This window comes from Mustela lutreola, chromosome X (genome assembly GCF_030435805.1).
Source record: "Mustela lutreola isolate mMusLut2 chromosome X, mMusLut2.pri, whole genome shotgun sequence".
Classification (NCBI taxonomy): domain Eukaryota; kingdom Metazoa; phylum Chordata; class Mammalia; order Carnivora; family Mustelidae; genus Mustela; species Mustela lutreola.
In genome coordinates this window covers 85,751,208-85,771,921 of record NC_081308.1, presented here as the reverse complement: position 1 = coordinate 85,771,921, position 20,714 = coordinate 85,751,208, and the positions used below count along the sequence as shown (strand labels likewise).

The 20,714-nt window shown below is 40.2% G+C and overlaps 1 protein-coding gene, 1 long non-coding RNA gene and 1 pseudogene across 2 annotated transcripts; 2 read left to right on the top strand and 1 right to left on the bottom strand.

Annotated features, from left to right (window-relative positions):
* Window positions 1–11,611, top strand: LOC131820811 (uncharacterized). The gene is made up of 4 exons (XR_009349792.1): window positions 1–314; window positions 4,349–4,473; window positions 10,439–10,560; window positions 11,508–11,611. It is a non-coding gene; the product is annotated as an uncharacterized LOC131820811 (long non-coding RNA).
* A 1,119-nt stretch (window positions 11,612–12,730) lies between these two features.
* On the bottom strand, window positions 12,731–14,848 carry LOC131820810 (coiled-coil domain-containing protein 62-like). The gene is given in 4 exon segments (XM_059156570.1): window positions 12,731–13,581; window positions 13,583–13,904; window positions 13,907–14,318; window positions 14,449–14,848. Coding segments are annotated over 4 exon segments (1,587 nt in total). The 5' UTR covers window positions 14,740–14,848; the 3' UTR covers window positions 12,731–13,019.
* A 44-nt stretch (window positions 14,849–14,892) lies between these two features.
* On the top strand, window positions 14,893–17,918 carry LOC131821011 (tRNA wybutosine-synthesizing protein 2 homolog; annotated as a pseudogene).
* Window positions 17,919–20,714: the final 2,796 nt, after the last annotated feature.

Here is a 20,714-nt window from a genome sequence, read left to right as displayed (position 1 = left end):
CATTGCGTCAGCAGCTGGCGCGCCCTCCATCCCCAAGAGCTAACGACTCAGGGCTGGGTTGCGACCGGAATATAACTCGGTTCCGATTTAGGCTTGTGCGGTCCTAGACTAACCTGCAGGATTTTAGTCTGTAGAGTTCCTTATTATTCATTTTTTCTTAGACCAACACGAAGAATCATCGGCCACACTAAAGATGGCGGTAGCCGCTTTACCGTGGTAACGGGGAAGTCATTTGCTAAAAACCTTGACTCTTATATTTTAGTTCCTCCCTATGAGGGAAGGGAAGTGCTTGGTCCCGCCCCAGCAGCGTGCCGGTGAGTTTGTAAAAGCTGGAGTGTACCGGGATCCTGGGTGGCTCAGTGGGTTAAGCCTCTGCCTTCACTCAGGTCATGATCTCAGGGTCCTGGGATCAAGCCTCACGTCAGGCTCTCTGCTCAGCAGGGAGCCTGTTTCCCCCTTCTCTCTATGCCTGTCTCTCTGCCTATCTATGATCTCTGTCTGTCAAATAAATAAATAAAATATTAAAAAAAAATGCTGGAGTGTACCAAGCAATATGAGGAAAGAGTCGCGGCAGTCTAGTGAATGAGAGAATGAGGAGCGCTCAAATTCAAGGCGTCACCATAGCCAAGGAGATGGTGTGGTAAAGGGAGAACAGACTTCTGTCTGCTCTTGTGTAGCCCCCCCCCTCGGCTCCATATGTTTGGTGGTGGTGAAGGAGCGAGCTGGCGGAGGGCATAGGCCGGCGGGGTATCAGAAAAGATCATTGATTGGGGTACGCAGCAAGCGGCTAAAGTAGGATTTGGACTCAGATTGCTTTGGTTCGGGGACTGAATGTTTAACCCCTGTAGCTGTTGTCTCCCAGTATAACTGCGGGAATATGAGCGACTCAGCATATTTTATTACCATTTTTGGAAGAGAACTTAGAGCATTTGACTTGGTGATACTGGGTTGGTGGCTCATAACAACGAACCATTCAAGAATAGGTTGAGGCACCTATAACCAGGGACTTGAGCTGTCATCAGTCATTTGTAGAGAATGGATTGTTGGTCTCTCTTCATCAACCTTAATCCACTGGTTATAAAAGAGGAGGTGTGTGCAGGGGATGGTTCCTAAGCTTTTGCTTTTGTATATTTGGGTTTAATTTATAGGCCCTGTGCTAGTGATTCTTGCCTCAGTGCCTGTTGTCCCTCAGAGTTGTTTTCCTTGACTGCAACACTCTCAGAGCGATACATATCTTTAGCCTATAGGTTATAACAAAATGAAGGCAGAAGGTAGGGGGTCTCATGGTGCTTTTGTAGGTGTCATGACTGAACCTCAGTTAACAATATCGATGCAGTATGAAGAGGTGTGTGAGGGGGATCTAGGAAAAATGCATTTCTACAAAAGTGGGACTATACTTAGAATAAGTGTTATTTTGGGGATTTGAATTTGGAAAACCAAATTCAAGATTTGTGGGGCATTGGCAGAAAGTTTCATGGAAAAGTCCCAAGTTCATATTTAGTCTTGTTGACGATACCAAGAATCTTGGCCAACGTAAAAGTGAAGCAAGTGAAGACATTCAAGATTGTGAGGGCACACTTGGCCATAGAAGTAAAACTTAAAAGGCTGTGATAAGTACTACTTCGTGTTTGACTGACATTTAAGTTCCTCGGAGCCATGGAATAAAATCCCTCTTTGGTCTCCCGGGAATATCTGCAAAGGCAGGAACTCCTGGATAAACATCATTACATGAAAAAGATTCCAGATGGCACTGTAGCATTACTTATGTTAGGAGAAATTCTCAAGGACCAGCACCTGTAATAGCTAAGGAAACTTGGGGCGCTCAGAGAGCACCTGAAGGGTCACACAGATTCTGGTCAGTATCTGGGTGTAGGTTCCAATTGGCTTGCTTTCTAGAAAGAAACATTATTCCTACGTTTTGCACTACTGTATTATCACACCTGTTCTGCAGTAATATTTATACTTTCTGTGAGTTTTTGAGGGTTCAGCTCTGAGGCTACAGTATAGAGAATTGTGCAGTCCATCAAAGGTGGTTGTTCTGGTCTTTTGATTTTAGCATTTTCATTTTTAATTTCTTTTAAAAAAAGATTTTATTTATTTGAGAGAAAGTGAGCGAGAGAGAGAGCAGGGGCAGATGAAGAGGGACAAGCAGACTCCCCTCTGAGCAAGGAGACTGACAAGGGGCTCCATCCCAGGATCCTGGAATCATGACCTGAGCCAAAGGCAGACACTAACCAACTGAGCCACCCAGGCAAACTTATTTTTTTATTTCTTATCTAACTACTTTCATTCTTAGTTCAAACTCAATGAATACATTTCCTATATTCGTTTCCTAGAACCCTGAAGTTTCCTGATTGTTCACCTGCTCAAGGGCTGCCTTATGAGATACATTGTTTGGTAGTAGGCCAGGGAGTTAGCTGGTTAGCTGAATTGGAGGAAGATTTTCCTTGTTCTTGGCAATGGCATGGTGACCTCTTGCTGCTAAATGAGGACTGCTTCCAAACCAAGTATTGGGGAGAACTGGGTAAGAGGAGGAAGTCTCTGAGTTTTTTTTCCCCCTAGAATCTGATCAGGCTTGTCTAAAACTTATATCTTTTGGGGGGCCTTGTTCTGTTTCAGAACCAGAACTCTGGGAGACTATTGCAGTGATGTGTGGAATGCAGGGTTTAGCAAAACAAGGGTGGATATCACTTGTACCACACTAAAACTCCAACAGTGTGCTGCTGGGTGAACAGGGCTGGACAGATCATGCGGGTAATGGTATCAGGTTGGAGTAAACAGGGTGATAATGATCAAAAAGAGCTGGTATTTGTGAAGGGCTATATAGATTACAAAACTTTTCTACATAGATCTTCAGTCTCACAAAACCTGGGGGATTGTTTTAGTGTGCTGTATGTATTCTTTTATTATAGCAAAGTATGCATGACAAAATTTACCATTTCTTTAAAAGATTTTATTTATTTATTTATTTGACAGAGATCTCAAATAGGCAGAGAGGCAGGCAGAGAGAGAGAGGAGGAAGCAGGCTCCCCCTGAGCAGAGAGCCCAATGTGTAGCTCCATCCCAGGACCCTGGGATCATGACCTGAGCTGAAGGTAGAGGCTTTAACCCTCTGAGCCACCCAGATGCCCCCAAATTTACCATTTTAACCATTTTCAAGTGTATAGTTCAGTGGCATTAAGTGTATTCACATTGTGCAACCATCATCACTATCCATCTGCAGAACTTCTTTATTTCCCCAAACGGAAACTCCATATCCATTAAATATTAATCCCCCATTATCCCCTCCCACCAGCCCCTGGCAACCACCATGCTACTCTCTCTGTCTATGAATTTGACTACTTTAGGTACCTCATATAAGTGGAATCTTAACACTGTTTTTACTTTGTAACTGGTGTATTTCACTTAGTGTAGTGCCTTCAAGGCTCATCTGTGTTGTAGCATGTGTTAGAATTTCCTGCTTTTCTAAGGTTGAATAATATTCCATTGTAGGTACACATGAAAATTTGTTTAGCCACTCATCCATTAAAGGACAATTACGTTACTTCTACCTTTTGGCTATTGTGAATAATGTGATGAACATAGGAGTACAAATACCTGTTTGAGTTCCTGCTTTGAATTCTTTTGTGTATGTATCCAAAAGTGTAATTGCTAGATCATGTGGTAATTCTGTGTATAATTTTTTGAGAAACTGCCATACCATTTTCCACAGTGGCTGCATCATTTTACATTCCCATCAGTAGTGCTTGGGAATTCTCATTTCATCTTTACCAGCATTTGTTATTTACATTTTTATTTTTGGAGTAATAGCCACGTTAATGGGTGTGAAGTGGTATTCCATTGTGTTTTTTTAAAAAAAGATGTTATTTACTTATTTGAGAGGGCCAGAGAACACTGAGCAGGGAGCCTGACATGGGGCTCGATCACAGGACCCTGGGATCATGACCTGAGCCAAAGGCAGATGCTTAACTGACCGAGCCACCCAAGTGCCCCTGAAAAGGATAGTGATTAACTCTCCTGTAAATGTTTGGTAGAATTCACCTGTGAAGCATGTGGTTGTAGACTTTTTTTGCTGGGATTTGATTATTGATTGAATATTGTTATTAGTAATTGGTTTGTTCACATTTTCTACCATTTCTTGATTCAGTTTTGGAAGATTGTATATTTCTAAGAACTTTTCTATTTCTTGTGGTTGTCCAGTTATTGGCATATAATTTTTTGTAGTAGCCTCTTAAAATCATTTGTATTTCTTTGGTGTTGGTTGTAACTTTAATTTCTGATTTTATTTGAGTTTTCTTTATCTTTTTCTTGATGAGTCTGGCTAAAGGTTTATCACTTATCTCTTCAGAAAACCAGTGCTGAGATTATGCTGAGTGAAGTAAGTCAAGCAGAGAGAGTCAAGTATCATATGGTTTCACTTATTTGTGGAGCAAAAGGAGTAACACGGAGGACATTGAGAGATGGAGAGGAGAAGTGAGTTGGGGGAAATCAGAGGGGGGGAGACAAACCATGAAAGATTGTGGACTCTGAGAAACAAACTTGGAGGGGATGGGAGTAGGGGTCTGGGTGAACCTGGTGGTGGGTATTAAGGAGGGCACATATTGCATGGAGCACTGGGTGTGGTGCATAAACAATGAATTTTGGAACACTGAAAAAAAATAAAATTAAATTGGGGCACCTGGGTGGCTCAGTGGGTTAAAGCCTCTGCCTTCGGCTCAGGTCATGATCCCCGGGTCCTGGGATCAGGCCCCGCATCTCTCTCTCTCTGCTCAGCGGGGAGCCTGCTTCCCCCTCTCTCTCTGCCTGCCTCTCTGCCTACTTGTGACTTCTCTCTCTCTCTCTCTCTCTCTGTCAAATAAATAAAAAATATCTTAAAAAATAAAAATAAAAATATTTAAAAAAATTAAATTAAATTAAAAAAAATGCAAAAACCAGCATTGGGTTTCATTATATTTTTGATTGTTTTGGGGGCTCTATTTCATTTACAGTTGATTATTTTTAAAAAAATTTTTAAATTTTATTTATTTTTTCAAAGATTTTATTTATTTAATGCAGAAGAGAGATCACAAGTAGGCAGAGCAGCAGGCAGAGAGGGGGAAGCAGGCTCCCTGCTGAGCGGGGGTGGGGGGGACCCGGGGCTCCATCCCAGGAGCCTGGGATCACCACCTGAGCCAAAGGCAGAGGCATTAACCCACTGGGCCACCCAGGCACCCTATCATTTACAGTTGAGTCTTGACCATTGTGGGGGCTAGGAGCCCCAACTCCTGCAGAGTCGAAAATCTGCATACAACTTTTACTCCTGCATAGCTTTACTGATAGCCTATTCTTGACTGGAAGCCTTACTGAGAATATAAACAATTGATTGACGCATATTTAATATGTATGTATTCTAGTCTTATAATTAGGTGTGCTAAAGAGAAAATGTTATTAAGAAAATTGTAAGGAAGGGGCGCCTGGGTGGCTCAGATGGTTAGTCATCTGACTTCGGCTGAGGTCAGCGGGGAGCCTGCTTCTCCCTCTGCCTCTGCCTTTCCCTCTGTCTCTGTCCCTTTCAAATGAATAAATAAAATCTTAAAAAAAAAGATGATTGTGAGGAAGAGAAAAGACATTTACAGTACTATACTTTATAAAACAAAATCTGGGGGCACCTGGGTGACTTAGTCTGTCAATTGTCTGCCTTCAGCTCAGGTCATGATCTCAGGGTCCTGGTGTCAAACCCCACATTGAGCTCCCTGCTCAGTGTGGAGCCTGCTTCTCTCTCTCCCTCTGCCTGCTGCTCCCCCAGCTTGTTCTCTCTCTCTCTTTCCCTGTCAAATAAATAAAAAATCTTAAAACATACACACACACACATACAAAACACAGTGTGTAGGTGGCCCTGCATAGTTCAAATCCATGCTGTTGAAGGATCAACTCTATTTTTTGCTCTGATCTTTTTTTCCCCCCTCCTTTCTACTAACTTTGGACTTTTTTTTGTTCTTTTTATAGTTCTGTTAGGTGTAAAGTTAGATTGTTGGAGATTTTTCATACTGAGGTAGTCCTGTATTGCTGTAAACGTCTCTCCCTCTCTCTTTTTTAAAAAAGATTTTATTTATTTATTTGACAGAGAAACAGTGACAGAGGGAACACAAGCAGGGGCACAGGGAGAGGGAGAAGCAGGCTCCCTGCTGAGCAGGGAGCTGGATGCAGGGCTCAATCCTAGGACCCTGGGATCATGACCTGAGCCAAAGCCAGACACTTAATGACTGAGCCACCAAGGTACCCTGTAAACGACCCTTTTAAAGCTGCTTGGGCTGTGTACCAAAGATTTTGAACAGCTGTGTTTCCATTTTCATTTGTCTCCATGTATGTTTGATTTCCTCTTTGATTTTGTAGTTGACCTGTTGGTTGGTTAGTAGCATGTGTAGCCTCCACGTGTTTGTGTTTTTCCCATTCTTTTTTTTTTTTTTTTTTTGGTAATTGTTTTCTAGTTTCATACCACTGTGGTCTGAAAAGATACTTGATATGATTTCAGCCTTCATAAATTTATTGAGACTTTTTTTGTTGCCTAACATGTTATTTATGCTGGGGAATTTTCCGTGGGCACATGAATGTGTATTTTGCTATTTTTGGGTGGAATGTTATGTATATATCTGTTAAGTACAGCTGGTCTGGTGGGTTGTTCAAAACCATGGTTTCCTTATTGATTTTCTCTCTGGGTGATCCACTGATGTATGTGGGTGACCCCTGCTCTTATTGAATTACTGTTAATCCTTCCCTTTAGGTCTGTTAATACTTGCTTTATATGTTTAGGTGCCCCTCTATTGGGTACATATATCCTGTACCCAATTGTTATATCCTGTTGTCGGATTGATCCTTTATTGTGTAATGCTCTTTTTTGTCTCTCGTCATGGTCATGGTCTTTGAAGTCTGTTTTGTCTGATCTCAGTATTGCTACCCTAGCTTTTTTATTTTTTATTTTTTTCGTCTCCGTTTACGTGGAGGATCTTTTTCTATTCTTCACTTTTAGTCTTTATGTATCTTTAGGTTTGAAGTGAATCTCTTATAGGCAGCATATAGATGGGCTTTTTAAAATCTATTAATTCACCCTGTTTCTTTGGTTGGAGCATTTAGACCATTAACACTCAAAGTAATTATTGACAGGTGTGTACTTATTGCCATTTTTGTTTTCTGGTTGTGTTTATAGTTCTTTTCCTTTCATCTTGTTCTGTTCACTTGTGATTTGATGATTTTAGTATTATGCTTGGATTCCTCTCTCTACTTTTTGTGTATCTATTACAGGTTTTTTTTTGTGGTTATCATGGGGTTCACATGTAACATCATATATATATACATATATATGTATATGTGGCATATATATAGCAATCTGTCTTGTTGATGGTCACTTAAGTTCAAATACATTCTAAAGACACTACATTTTTACTTCCCGCACTCCACATTGTATGTATTATATGTCATATTTTATGTCTATTTTGTGCATCTCTTAGCCAACTTTTGTAGATATAATTGTTTTACTGCTTTTGTCTTTTAACCCTCATATTAGCTTTATAAGTGGCTGATTTACTACCTTTATTTGGTTTGCTTTTACCAGTGAAATTTTTTCCTTTCATAATTTTCTTCTAGTTGTGGCTTTCTCTCTTCCACTTCAGAATTCCCTTTGACACTTCTTGTAAGGCAGTTTTAGTGGTGATGTACTAGTATCTTTTGTTTCTGGGAAACTATCTCTCCCTTAATTCTGAATGATAACCTTGTGGGTTGAATATTCTTGGTGGCAGGTATTTTCCTTTCAGTACTTTGAATATAACATGCCACTCTTTTCTGGCCTGCAGATTTTCTACTAATGTATCAGCTTATAGGTTATGGTATTTCCTTTGTACTATTTGCTTTTTTCTTGTTTTTAAAAGATTCTCTTTATTTACTTATTTGAGGGAAAGGGAGAGGGAGAATCCTGAGCAGACTCCACCTGAGCACAGAGCCTGACACAGGGCTTGATCTTACAACCTTGAGATCATGACCTGAGCTGAGATAGAGAGGTGGATACCCAACTGACTCAGCCACCCAAGTGCCTCTAAGGATTCTCCTTTTATTTTTAATTTTTTTGGATATTTTAATTAATGTATGTCTTGATGTGGACCTCCTTGGGTTCATCTTGTTCGGGGCTCTCTGAGCTTGCTGGACCTGGATGTCTTTTTCTTTCCCCATGTTAGGGAAATTTTAGCTATTATTTTTTCAAATAAGTTTTCTGCCCCCTTCCCTCTGTCTTCTCTTTCTGGGACCTCTCTAATGTGAATGTTAGTATGCTTGATATTGTCTCAGAGGTCCCTTAACCTATCCCCATTTTTAAAAAGTGATTTTCCGGGGCGCCTGGGTGGCTCAGTGGGTTAAAGCCTCTGCTTTCGGTTCAGGTCATGATCCCAGGGTCCTGGGATCGAGCCCCACATCGGGCTCTCTGCTCAGCAGGGAGCCTGCTTCCTCCTCTCTCTCTGTCTGCCTCTCTGCCTACTTGTGTTCTCTGTCTGTCAAATAAATAAATAAATCTTTAAAAAAAAAGTGTTTTTCCTTTTTGTTCTTCAGCTTGGATGCTTTCCGCTACCCTGTCTTCCAGATTGCTTCATTGTTTTTCTACATTTTTAAAAATCTGCTCCTGATTCTCTCTAGCATATTTTTCACTTCAGTTATTTTATCCTTCTGTTCTATTTGGTTCTTTTTCATATTTTTCTGTCTCTTTGTTGCTGTTTTCACTTAGTTCATCCACTCTTTTGTCAAGTCTGATGAATATCTTTATGACCATTACTCTGAAGTCCTTATCAGATAGATTGCTCATCTCCATTTCATTTAGTTCTTTTTCTTAAGCTTTTTATTGTTCTTTTGTTTAGAATATATTTGTCTCATTTTGTCCGAGTCTCTGTGTTTGTTTCTTTGAATTAGGTAGATCATCTATGTTTTCTTGTCCTGAAAGTAGTGGCCTTATGAAAAGGCACCTTGTGGTGTTCAGTAGTACAGTCTTCATGGTCAACAGAACAAGCCACTGTGGGAGTGTCCACTCTGTGGGACATATGTCTTCTTGTGACTTGGCCATGACTGCTGCTGGTACACTTGTTGGCCTGGCTGGCCATCAGCCCTGTTGTCAGCAGTGACCCAGGTGTGACTGCTGTGAGCATGCTGGTAGGCTGAGCTGGACCCTGGTGCACCTTGGTGAGTGGTGCAGATATAGCTGTTGCTGGCTTTCTGGTGGGTGGGGTAGCTCCTAACACAGCTGGTTGAGAGTCCCATCTATAGCTGCTGTTTGGTGTGCTGGTAGGTGGAATTAGTTCCCATTGTAGCTGGCTGAGAAGCAGGGCTATAGATGCTGGTGGCTTGCTAGTGGGTGCAACCATCTCTTGGTACAGCTGGTTGAGTTGGCTGGCCACAATGGCTATGGGTATGCTGTAAATGGGGCAGGAATTTTACCTCCCTCCCCAGGGCAGGAGTCATTTTATAGGGGTGCCTGTCCTGGGCTGGGCTGCCTGCCAGGCATGATGAGGCAGTAGTTGCTTTGGAGGGGCTCCCACAGGGGTGGGTTTGCAGGGGAACACTGAGGCAGGGCAGAGAGTGCTAGCAAGGTAGATGGAGAGTATCAGAACTGGTGTCTGCCAGTGCTGGGCCAGCTAGACTAAAGGAGGGCAAGAAAAATGGTGCTGCCCACTAGCATTCCCTTTCCTGGAAAAAGTTCCAGTAGATCCCTCCATGCCTGTAATACACCTTCTGCTTGTGGGTCACAGTGTCAGGCATTTGATTGCTGGCTATGTCTCTGCCCCTTCTACTCTTCTCAATATAGCCTCTCCCCCTTTTTTTTAAATGTCATTGGCTTTGAGAGGGTCTTTTCTGCCTGTGTTCAGGTAGTTTTCAGAGTGCACTGCACTACATGAAGTTATTGCCTTAGTGTGTCTGTGGGAGGAGGTGAGCCCAGGATCCTCCAACTCTGTCATCTTCCTTGTCTCCTCTAGTTGTTTATTTTTTAAATGTCAGTGTGGGTGGGGGCTGGAAGGCCTGGACAGACCTTCCTAGTCTGCTAACTTGCAGATGTCCCCTAAAAAGAGTATCTATTTTATAAATAGGGATACCAAAGCTCAGATAATGACTTGAACAGGGTTATGCAGTTAATAAGGATAAAGGCTGGGATTTGACTATATTTCTTTTTCCAGGCTTTTTGATTTTTTTTGAAAAATAAACTTTGTATTTTAGAATAATTTTAGATTTTCCAGAAAGTTGCAAAGATAGTACAGAGTTCCCATATCCACCCACCCTCTGACCTCCACAGTTGTTCCTTTTATCAACATGTTTGTTTAGTATGCTCTGTTTGTTACAATTAATCAACCAATACTGGTATGTTATTGTTAATTAAAGTCCATACTTTATTCAGATTTTCTTACTTTTAATCTATTTTTTTTTTCCATTATAGGACCCAGTCTAGGATACCATGTTACGTTCTTGTTATGGATCCTTTGGCTTCTGTTGACTGTGGTAGTTTCACAGAATTTCTTTGTTTCGATGACCTTGACAGTATTGAGGAATACTACTCAGGTATTTTGTAGATTATGCTTCATTTGAATTTGTCTGATGGCTTTTCTCATGATTAGACTGCATTATGGGTGTTTGGGAGGAAGACCATTCTTATTGTGTCATGTCAAGGCCTTGATCAGCAGGCCAAGGTAGTGTTGGACAGGTTTCTGCTCCGTAAAATTACTTTTTCTACTTCATATACCATAATTAAGAAGGATTGGGGAAAATTAAGCTCGACTTCTTGGAGGGGGAGAGACTACATAAATTATTTAGCATTCTTCTGTAGGTTATTTATTTTGTTTCTCCAATTGTTTCAGCTTTGTCCATTGGAAGCTCTTTCATGTTGGTCCCTATGTTCCTTTGGCATGCCCTCACTGTTGTGTTTTTTGTGCACTTTCCTTACTTTCTTATACTACAGGATGCCTATTTTGTATATTCCTTGCCTCAGCCACTGGAGAATCAGTCATTTCTCCAAAGAGCTGTAGTTCCTTTTAGTAAATCAAGATGTCTTCCAGAATATGTGAAAGGTCTAATAGATTGTAGTAGCCAATGAAAACTCATTTGGAAGGGTATATATGTATAGGAGGTGGTTAACAAGACCAAAGAAGAAGAGAAAGCCAGAAGGGTCATAATCTAATTTTCTCCTGAATGATAGTTTACAATTGGAGGTAATTTAACAGCATAAACTAAGAGTCAGAAGCCTTAGGTTTAAATGCCAATTCTGACATTTTTAATTGTGTGTCTGTGAACCTCAATTTCCTCATCTGTAATTTGATTAAATAATATAAAGCACATGCTTTGCTGTGCCTGGCATGCAGTAAGCATTCATATGTTAGTTATTGTTACTAGTCTCATTTCTTTACTCCTCTGAACTAGCGATTTTAATGTCATGAACAACTATGAACCCTCACCATTTTTGTTTGATGCCTCTGTTACTCTGCTCCCTCTTGTTTTATTTCTTTCCCTAGGAATACTTTTGATGTGACCCAGTGTGTGTTTTCCTTTGAGATCACCGCAGAGAAGTTGCAAGTGGCATCACTGCCTCGTACTGGAGAAGCACGTGTGGGTCTGTATGTAGATAACAGTTCTAGGGACCTTTTACTTTAACTAGTTATCTCTTCCTCAGATCCATATTCAGGTTCAGTTCACTCTTGAGTTTTTATCAATGTTTTTCTTCAAGACCGTACAAAATTGTGTTGTTCGGATATAAAATATTCATATTAATGTGAACTGAACATCAGATCTCTTTTTTTATTATTAAAAATATTTTTTATTGAATGAAGCTGATCAATTCTCTTATAAGGGACAGAAATGCACACAGTATATTCTTTAAAAAATTAAATTATAAGTTAAAATGGAAGTGTTTTAGTCTCTAATGATAAAAAAAAAAATGCATATAAAACCTGATCTTCCAACAAGCTTTTGTTTGTGTAAGTAGATGGGACCACTACAGACCCAGATGAGATGGGGCTCTGTTCAGCTTTGACAGAAGGACCTCAATTGTCAGTAACTGAGGAGATACTTTCCAGTTAAAAATATTTTGTATCATATTATCATTTTATGTCTATTCTACACAGCAAAATCCAGGGGTAAAGCCACCAGTGAAGAGAATACTACTTCTCATAGATTTGCAGCTGACTCTGATAAGCTGTTGGTTATAATTTAAATGTATGCACAGGTTTTTTTTAAAATTTAATTTAATTTTTTTAATTTTTTATAAACATATATTTTTATCCCCAGGGGTACAGGTCTGTGAATCACCACGTTTACACACTTCACAGCACTCACCAAAGCACATACCCTCCCAAATGTCCATATTCCCACTGCACAGGTTTTTTTAAAAAGCAGATAGTTAAAACAGCATTTTATTTTATTTTATTTTATTTTTAAAGATTTTATTTATTTATTTGACAGAGAGAAATCACAAGTAGATGGAGAGGCAGGCAGAGAGAGAGAGGGAAGCAGGCTCTCTGCTGAGCAGAGAGCCCGATGCGGGACTCGATCCCAGGACTCTGAGATCTTGACCTGAGCCGAAGGCAGCGGCTTAACCCACTGAGCCACCCAGGCACCCTAAAACAGCATTTTACATGCAGGGGTTCTCTATTTGATGTCCACAATTTTAAAGAGCTTCTCTGGTATTTAACTGTAGTCTGCATCTTTACAGAGAAGTCCTCTTCTCTCTGAGCAGAATTCCAAGTTTGTATATAGAGAATACACAGTAAGGTCTAATTTCTTACACATTAAAAAAAAAGTCCTCAACATGAAAACAGTCAACTTGAAAACAAACAAACTATAGATGTTAAAAAATTAACTTTCAGTTTCTGCTTCCCTTTGGTATTAAATGTTGCTTACAAAGGACTACAATCCCCTTTTTGTTTTCAAGGTTAAGTATTAGGTATTGATGTCTGCTTTCTGCCTTCCAAAGATGAGAAATTGGCTTCTACGACCACAATGAACAGTGAAGTTGACTTTTGTGTTCTTCAGTTACTAAGAAAGGTATTTTTCTGAGCTGACTCTTGTGCGACTTCTAAGTTGTTTCTGGCACTGCTGCTGAGATTCTCAGAGCTGATGGGGAGCAGAGTACTCAGCTCCAGGTCCGTAACCATCTGGCGAGACTCTGCCAGCAAACGCTGAAGCTTGCTTGTGGGCAAAAAGTCATCCTTGTCACTGGACGATGGTGCCTCTTTGTTGAATAAGAAAATCTTAGGTGAGTTCTTTGCATCTGAAGAGGGCTCTGTCTCTATCAATTTCTCATCCTCTCTAGGGGCAGATTTTGAAGAACCCGAACAGTGGGAATGCTGGATGGCAATTAGCTCACTCATGGCGGAGTTGTGGTTCCTCCCACTGGCACTTTCCGAAAAAGTACACACAGATTTGTGGCGAACAGTCCTTTGCACTTTAGAAGGCTTGAAAATGCTCATCCACTCCATGTCAGACATGGGGCTTGGGGCTTCAATGATGAAATTACTCGTGTGGCAGCACTTGGATTCATACATATCACTCTCCCCTAGACAGGTCTCATTTTTATGGCAACAGCACATACCTTTCTATGTCATCTTGACTTTCAACATCTGGCTTTTCTGGTTGTCTGGAACCAGAACAGCTGGCCAGGCCCAGGTACACGTTGACATCATGCCACTGTCTCTTATCAGATGATGTGGATGTTTCAGAGAGTTGTTTCTCTTCATTCTGAATCCCAATCCCATTACCTTTTGGTGACTTTGCATGGATCTTGCACAATCTACTTTGGTTTTCCAGTTCGATCTGCATTTTCCCTCCCAGAGACCAAGACTTTTGCTTCTCTAGTAAGTCTTTTGTAAACAGAGATGAGATAGCAAATACACTTTTTTCCCCAAATGAAGGATTACCTGTCGCTTCTTCTCTTTGCACACATCACAGGGGCTCCTGTCTGACTAATTTTGTGGGAACATGGTCTCAAATTTTGCATCTTTAACCGATGACCTCTGATTTTTCTCCTTCTTGATGTCGACTTTCAGGCAGTGATTCTCAAGGTCTGACAAACACATGTCTCTGCTGGACTCCAGAACCTTTGATTCCTCCATCTTTGAGTCATAAATCTGTATTAATTCCTGATAATTTTCCACATTAAAATTAAGAAACTGCAGATCACTCTGTTGTTTTACATAAATCTGTCTCAGATTATGGAGTTCTGTGTTTGTGTGCTCTTGCTTTGACTTTGCAATATCAAGTAACTCATCTTTCCTTTTTTCTCTCTCTGCTTTCAGTTTATTGACTTCAACTTCAAGTGTCTTCAATTTCTTTTTTTTAATTTTTTAAAATTTTTAATGATTTTTTATTTTTTTATAAACATATAATATATTTTTATCCCCCGGGGTACAGGTATGTGAATCACCAGGTTTACACATTTCACAGCACTCACCATAGCACATACCTTTTCTGCTTGTAATCTTGCTTTTCTTTCACGATACATGTCTCCACCATCTTCGCATCATGCAAGGTATGCTCTAACAGTTTAAATTTTCCCGAGCAGTCTGCAATGTGGTTGACGGCCTCGATAATATCTTTGTCCTTTAGCTTTATCATTGTAGTGAGAGCCTGTTTTCGAGCTTGTAATTGTCCTGCCTGGGCAGAAAGTGCCACTAATGTGTTGCTGAGATTTTCATTTTTAGCCTCGAGGTCCTCAGAGAGGGGAGAGGAATGGGTTGCCTTTTGAGCCATTTCCTGAAGCTGTAGCTGAGTCTTCTGAAGAACTGCCTGGCATTCAGTTTGATTAGATTCAAGGGTTTTTACCTTCTTTGTGAGTGACCTGATTATTTCAGTTCTTTTATGTAGTTCACCTGTCGCCCGGCGAGGAAGGTCGCTGAAGGGTTCATGGGTGCCTCCTCCGCCCCCCAGAGAAAGTCGGTGAGCGCAGGTCACCTTACAAACGCCATAGGTGCTCCTGCCTGGAGCGGGGGGCAAGTCCCGAACCCCGGAGCCCCACGCCCTCGGCCAGTCCGAGTAAGCACCCAAACCGCCCGCCCAGAGGAACCTCAGATCTCCTTTTAAAAAAGATTTTATTTATTTATTAGAGAGAGAGAGTGCAAACTTAAGTGGGGAGAGGAGGAAAAGGAGAGGGAGAAGCAGACTCCCTTGCTGAGCAGGGAGCCCAATGCAGAGCTTGATTCCAGGACCCCGGAAGTGTGACCTGAGCTGAAGGCAGATGCTTAACTGACTGAGCTATGCAGGCACCCCCCCCAATCTCTTTTTGTTAATAGAATTAATTTTTTTATTATCTTCCTAGCAAATTTAGTGTACTCTTGTTAGGGGAGCTCTTTAAGTCAGTCCTTAAAGAAGAAATTATCTTCCTTTTGATCATGTGATTCTTCTCCTAAAGAGCCTTCCTCTTTCACTATGGGCAGTGTTCAAAATCTTCCTCCTGAGTGTTCGCATCCCCATAAGATTGCCATATTTTTTATACCTGTGAACCTTCTCCCATGATTTTCGTGCATGACATGTTCTTTTCTCATCATTTTCTTCATTAGACTATGATTTAAATAACTTCAAACACCACCTATAGTAATAAAAGGAGTGCTAATACCTCCCTGTTTACTGCCTTTTGAACACTGCTGTTTATCCTCTAGAATGTACTGGCCCTTGATATGTATATGGTATAAATACTCAAAGTGTTGAACATTTGGTTATGTTCCTGCATATCTTCTAAATATTTGTATTAACGCTGTCATCTTCCTAAAGAACATGTGCGTAAATACCCCAGTCAAGATAGTACTAAGTATCTGCTTATTGATAATCAGGAGGAAGATAAACATTTTCTAGTAGCTCTCAAATATAGTCATCTACAAATATGAATAAAGGAACTACTTAAATCTGAGGTAGTCGGTTTCATTATGCCTTCTTTAATCCCTTGGCTGTGATTATAGGAAATTAACTTCCAACTCAGTCCAGAGCTAGGTGTTCCCTCAAGGAGATTGCTATTTGTGTCTTAGAACTTGGAACCTTTTTAATGGTTGGCCACTTGGGGTCCATAATACCAAGCAGTGTCTAATATTTCTGTGGAGATTGACTATTTTACATTGCCATTCCCAGTTCATGCTGTGCTGCCTTTTATGGCTGTGATTGGAATCCTCATAGCTATGCTGAGAAGAAAAATCTAGAGGTAGATGGAGTAGCAGACTGGTGCTAAATATACTTTGAGAATAACAGGTGAGTGCTGGGGAAATACATCTTTTGATAATTAGGAGTGACTTTTTACAGTAAAGTCAGAAAATATCCTTCTCTCCAAAAATAAAACCAGACCACCTCTATTGTTTGCCTTTATCATCTCACTGTACAAAGTACTGCTCTTATATTGAGTGATTTTACTCAGAATTTCAGTGATAACAACGTAGGAAGTTATTTGCATGTAATTGGATGGGGGAAGGGGATGTGGTAGGAAGCCAAGGTCTGGAAGCAATACAGAAAGATAATAAAGTGGTAGAAATAAAAGTATGGGACTTTAGGAATTTAAAACTGTTTAAAGATTTGTATTGCTTACCTTAAATGAGAGAGGAAAATTATGTGGGAAATGTAATAAGTCGAAGTGAAAACTCATGAAAGATGAGTCACCATTGGGGCACCTGGGTGGCTCAGTGGGTTAAGCCTCTGCCTTTGGCGCAGGTCATGATCTTGGGGTCCTGGGATCGAACCCTGCATTGGGCTCTCTGCTCAGCAGGGAGCCTGCTTTCTCCTCTCTCTCTCTGCCTACTTGTGATCTCTCTCTCTCTTGTCAAATAAATAAATAAAATCTTTTAAAAAGGATGAGTCATCATTTCCTACAGAATAAAATGTGGAGGAATTTATTTTTCTTCTTCAGTATACACAACTGATAAAGAGAATTGGGAAAATCTAGGTAGTCATTGTTTTCTTTTGCTTTGCTATGGCTGTTGTCCCACTTGATAGTACAGCTGTTGTTCCTCATTTCATTTCTTTATGCCTCTTGTAGCTGAAACTGTTGCACATCACTGATAGGGTAATTCTGGGGCTGGTCCTTCACTTTGAAGAAGGTTGGTTCATTGCCTGTTAAAGGTTGTATCAGAAGTGGGGGCATTTTGCATGTCCACCAAATTGTGGGATCTTTCCTGAGGAAGGATCTCCATCTTCATGGAAGCAGGGAAATAGAGATGGAGAAACACTGTCATTATCCTTAGCAAATTATTAATGACCACCGGAAATACAAGCCTACCAGCGTTTCTGTGAGGAAATCTGGCAGTAGCCAAGCTACAGTGGCAAAGGTGGGTTTGATCTGAAGAAACTCACTTTGCCATTCTTCATCCGAGTGCACACTAAACTATGGAAGATGCAGATCCTGCATATTCAGGTGGTAAAATCCTGTGCTATCCATGTAAGATCACATAGTCCTGGATCCGAACTGTATGAGCAGATTATCCCTGTCCATTAGTTGACTAGAGGAGGTAAATCTGTGCACAAGGGTTCCATGTGTGAATGAGCTTCCGTAGTTGATGCCTTTAACTTGTTATCTCAGTGTAAGTTCTGAGCCCCTTATCTCAGTAATCTGCTTCAGTTCTTTTTTTCTCTTTTACAGAAAAACCCATTTATTATCATATAATTCCCATTTGAAGTATATAATTCAGTTGTTTTTGGTATATTCACAGAACTCTGGAACTATCACCACCATCAGTTTTAAAGTATTTTTATCACATCACAAGGAAACTGTAATTTTTAGCTCTAATCACCCCAATTCCCCATTCTGTCATGACCTGGGTAACCAATAATGTATATTTCATTTCTGTATATTTGACTATTAAGGAATTTTTATATAAATTGAATCATGTAATGTGGTCTTTTGTGACTGGCTTCTTTAACTGAATGAACATAATGATTTCAAGGTTCATTGATGTAGCATATGTCAGTATTTCATTCTGTATTTATGTGTGAGAGTGTGTGTGTGAGTATAGCAGCTATCTTCAGATATTATCCCTGTATAATTCACACAAAATAATTCAGGGGTGCCTGAGTGGCTCTGTCTCTCCAAAAGAAAGAAGTAAATCTTTAAAAAAAATAGTAAACTACTCAATAATATTTACTATAATCACAGACACATGCAATTTTTAGTCATTTTAGATCATTTTAGAACTCCTGTTTTCAGTTCTTTTATGTATATACCTAGGGGTGAAATTGCTGGGTGATATGGTAATTCTGTGTTTCAATTTTTAACAAAGTCTCAAACTTTCAAAAGTGGCTGCACCATTTTACATTCCCACAAACAGTATACAAAGGTTCCATTTTCTCTACATCTTCACCAATACTCATTTCTGGGTTTGTTTTTTTTTTAATTTTTGGCAGCTTAGTGGCTGTAAAGTGATATCTTGTGATTTTATTTTGCATTTCTCTAATAATGCTGTTGAGCACCTTTTCATGTGCTTACTGGAGATAATGTAATTCTTCACTGAAAAATATGTAAGTCCTTTGTCCATTTGTTAATTGGGTTGTCATTTTTTTTTTTTTTTCTGAGAGAGTGTGATCTGGGTGGGAGGGATAGAAGAAGAGGGAGAGAATCTTAAGCAGGCTTGGTGTGGAGCCTGATATGGGGCTTGATCTCACAACCCTGAGGTTGTGAGCAGTGAGTGACAACACCAAATGGCTCACAACCTGAGCTGAAATCAGGAGTCAGACACTTAACTGATAGAGCCACTCAGGTGCCCCTGGGTTGTCATTTTGTTGTTGAATTATAAGAATTCTTTATATATTCTAGATATTAGACTCTTATTTGCTATTATTGTCTTCTATCCTGTGGGTTTTTTGACCCTTATTTGCTATTATTTTCTTCTATCCTGTGGGTTTTTTAAAATACTTTATTTTATTTTATTTATTTATTTGACAGAGGTCACAAGTAGGTAGAAAAGCAGGCTGAGAGAGAGAGAGAAGCAGGCTCCCCGCTGAGTAGAGAGCCTGATGCAGGGCTCGATCCCAGGATCCTAGGATCATGATCCAAGCTGAAGGCAGAGGCTTTAACCCACTGAGCCATCCAGGCACCCCAAGACTTAGATTTTTTAGAGTAGTTGTAGCTTCACAGCAAAATTGAGAGAAAGGTGCAGAGATTTCTTATATACACCTTGCCTCCACCCTTAAAAAGCCTCCTGCATTTTCAACATCTCCTGCCGTAGTGGTACTTCGGTTGCAACTGATGTATCTACATTGACACACTATAATCACCCAAACCTCATAGTCTACCTTAGAGGTCATTCTTTTTTTTTAAGGTTTTATGTATTTATTTGATGGGGAGAGAAATCACAAGTAGGCAGAGAGGCAGGCAGAGAGAGGGGGAAGCAGGCTTCCTGCTGAGCAGCGAGCCCCATTCGGGGCTAGATCCCAGGACCCTGAGGTCATGAAGGCAGAGGCTTAACCCACTGAGCCTCCCAGGTGTCCTTAGAGTTCATTCTTGTGTAAATTCTTTGGGTTTGGAAACATATGGAATTATACATGTCCATCATTATAGTATCATACAGAGTATTTCTGCTGCCTTAAAAATAATGTCTGCTCAGTACCCCTGCTTGCAACCCCTAACTGATCTCTTTTTTAATTGTTTTCATAGTTTTGCCTTCTCTAGAATGTCATCTAGTTGGAGTCACACAACATGTAGCCTTTTCAGATTAACTTCTTTTGCTCAGTAATAAGCATTTAAAGTTCCTCCATGTCCATGTCTCTTCATGGCTTGATAGCCCATTTCTTTTTAGCAATGAATAATACTATGTTATTTAGATGTACCACAGTTTGTTTATCCATTCACTTACTGAAGGACATTTTATTGCTTCCAAAGTTTCGGCAGTTATGAATAAAGCTCCTAGAATATCTGTGTGCGGGTTTTTGCATGAACGTAAGTTTTCATCTTTAGGTAAATACCAAGGAATGTGATTGCTAGATTGTATGGTTAAAAACATATATGGTTTTGTAAGAAACCACTAAACTGTTTCTAAGAGGCTAAATACCATTTTACATTCTCATTGGCAGTAAATGAGAGAGTTCTTGCTGCTCCACATTCTCACCACCATTTGGTGTTGTCACTCACTGCTCTAGAATTTGGCCATTCTAATAGTTATGAAGTGGTATATATTTGTTGGTTTAATTTGCAATTCCCTGGCGACATATGATGTGGACCTTCTTTCATATGCTCATGTGCTGTATGTGTGTCTTTGGTGAGGTGTCTGTCTCTTAGGTCTCTGTCCTGTCGTTTGATCAGGGTTAAAATCCTTATCAAATGTTTCTTTTCTAAGTATTTTTGGTGGCCTTTGGCTACTTCTACCCATTTCTTTTTTCTTTATTGAGGTGTAACTGACATATTACTAGTTTCAAATGTACAACATAAGCACTTAAATTGTATAAGTTGCAGAATGACCACCGCACTAAATCTAATTAATGTCTATCACTACATATAATTATATTTTTTTCTTGTGAGAATTTTTAAGATCTACTCTCTTAGCAATTCTCAAATATACGGTACAGTATTATTAGCTGTAGTCACCATGCTATACATTATATCCAATGACTTATTTATTTTAAAACTGAAAGTTTGTACCTTTTGACCCCCTTCACCCATTTAGCCCGCTGCCCACCTCCACCTCTGACAACCACCAATCTGTTCTCTGTGAGTTTGTTTCCACCCCCTCCCCCCCAGATTCAACATGTAAGTGAGATCA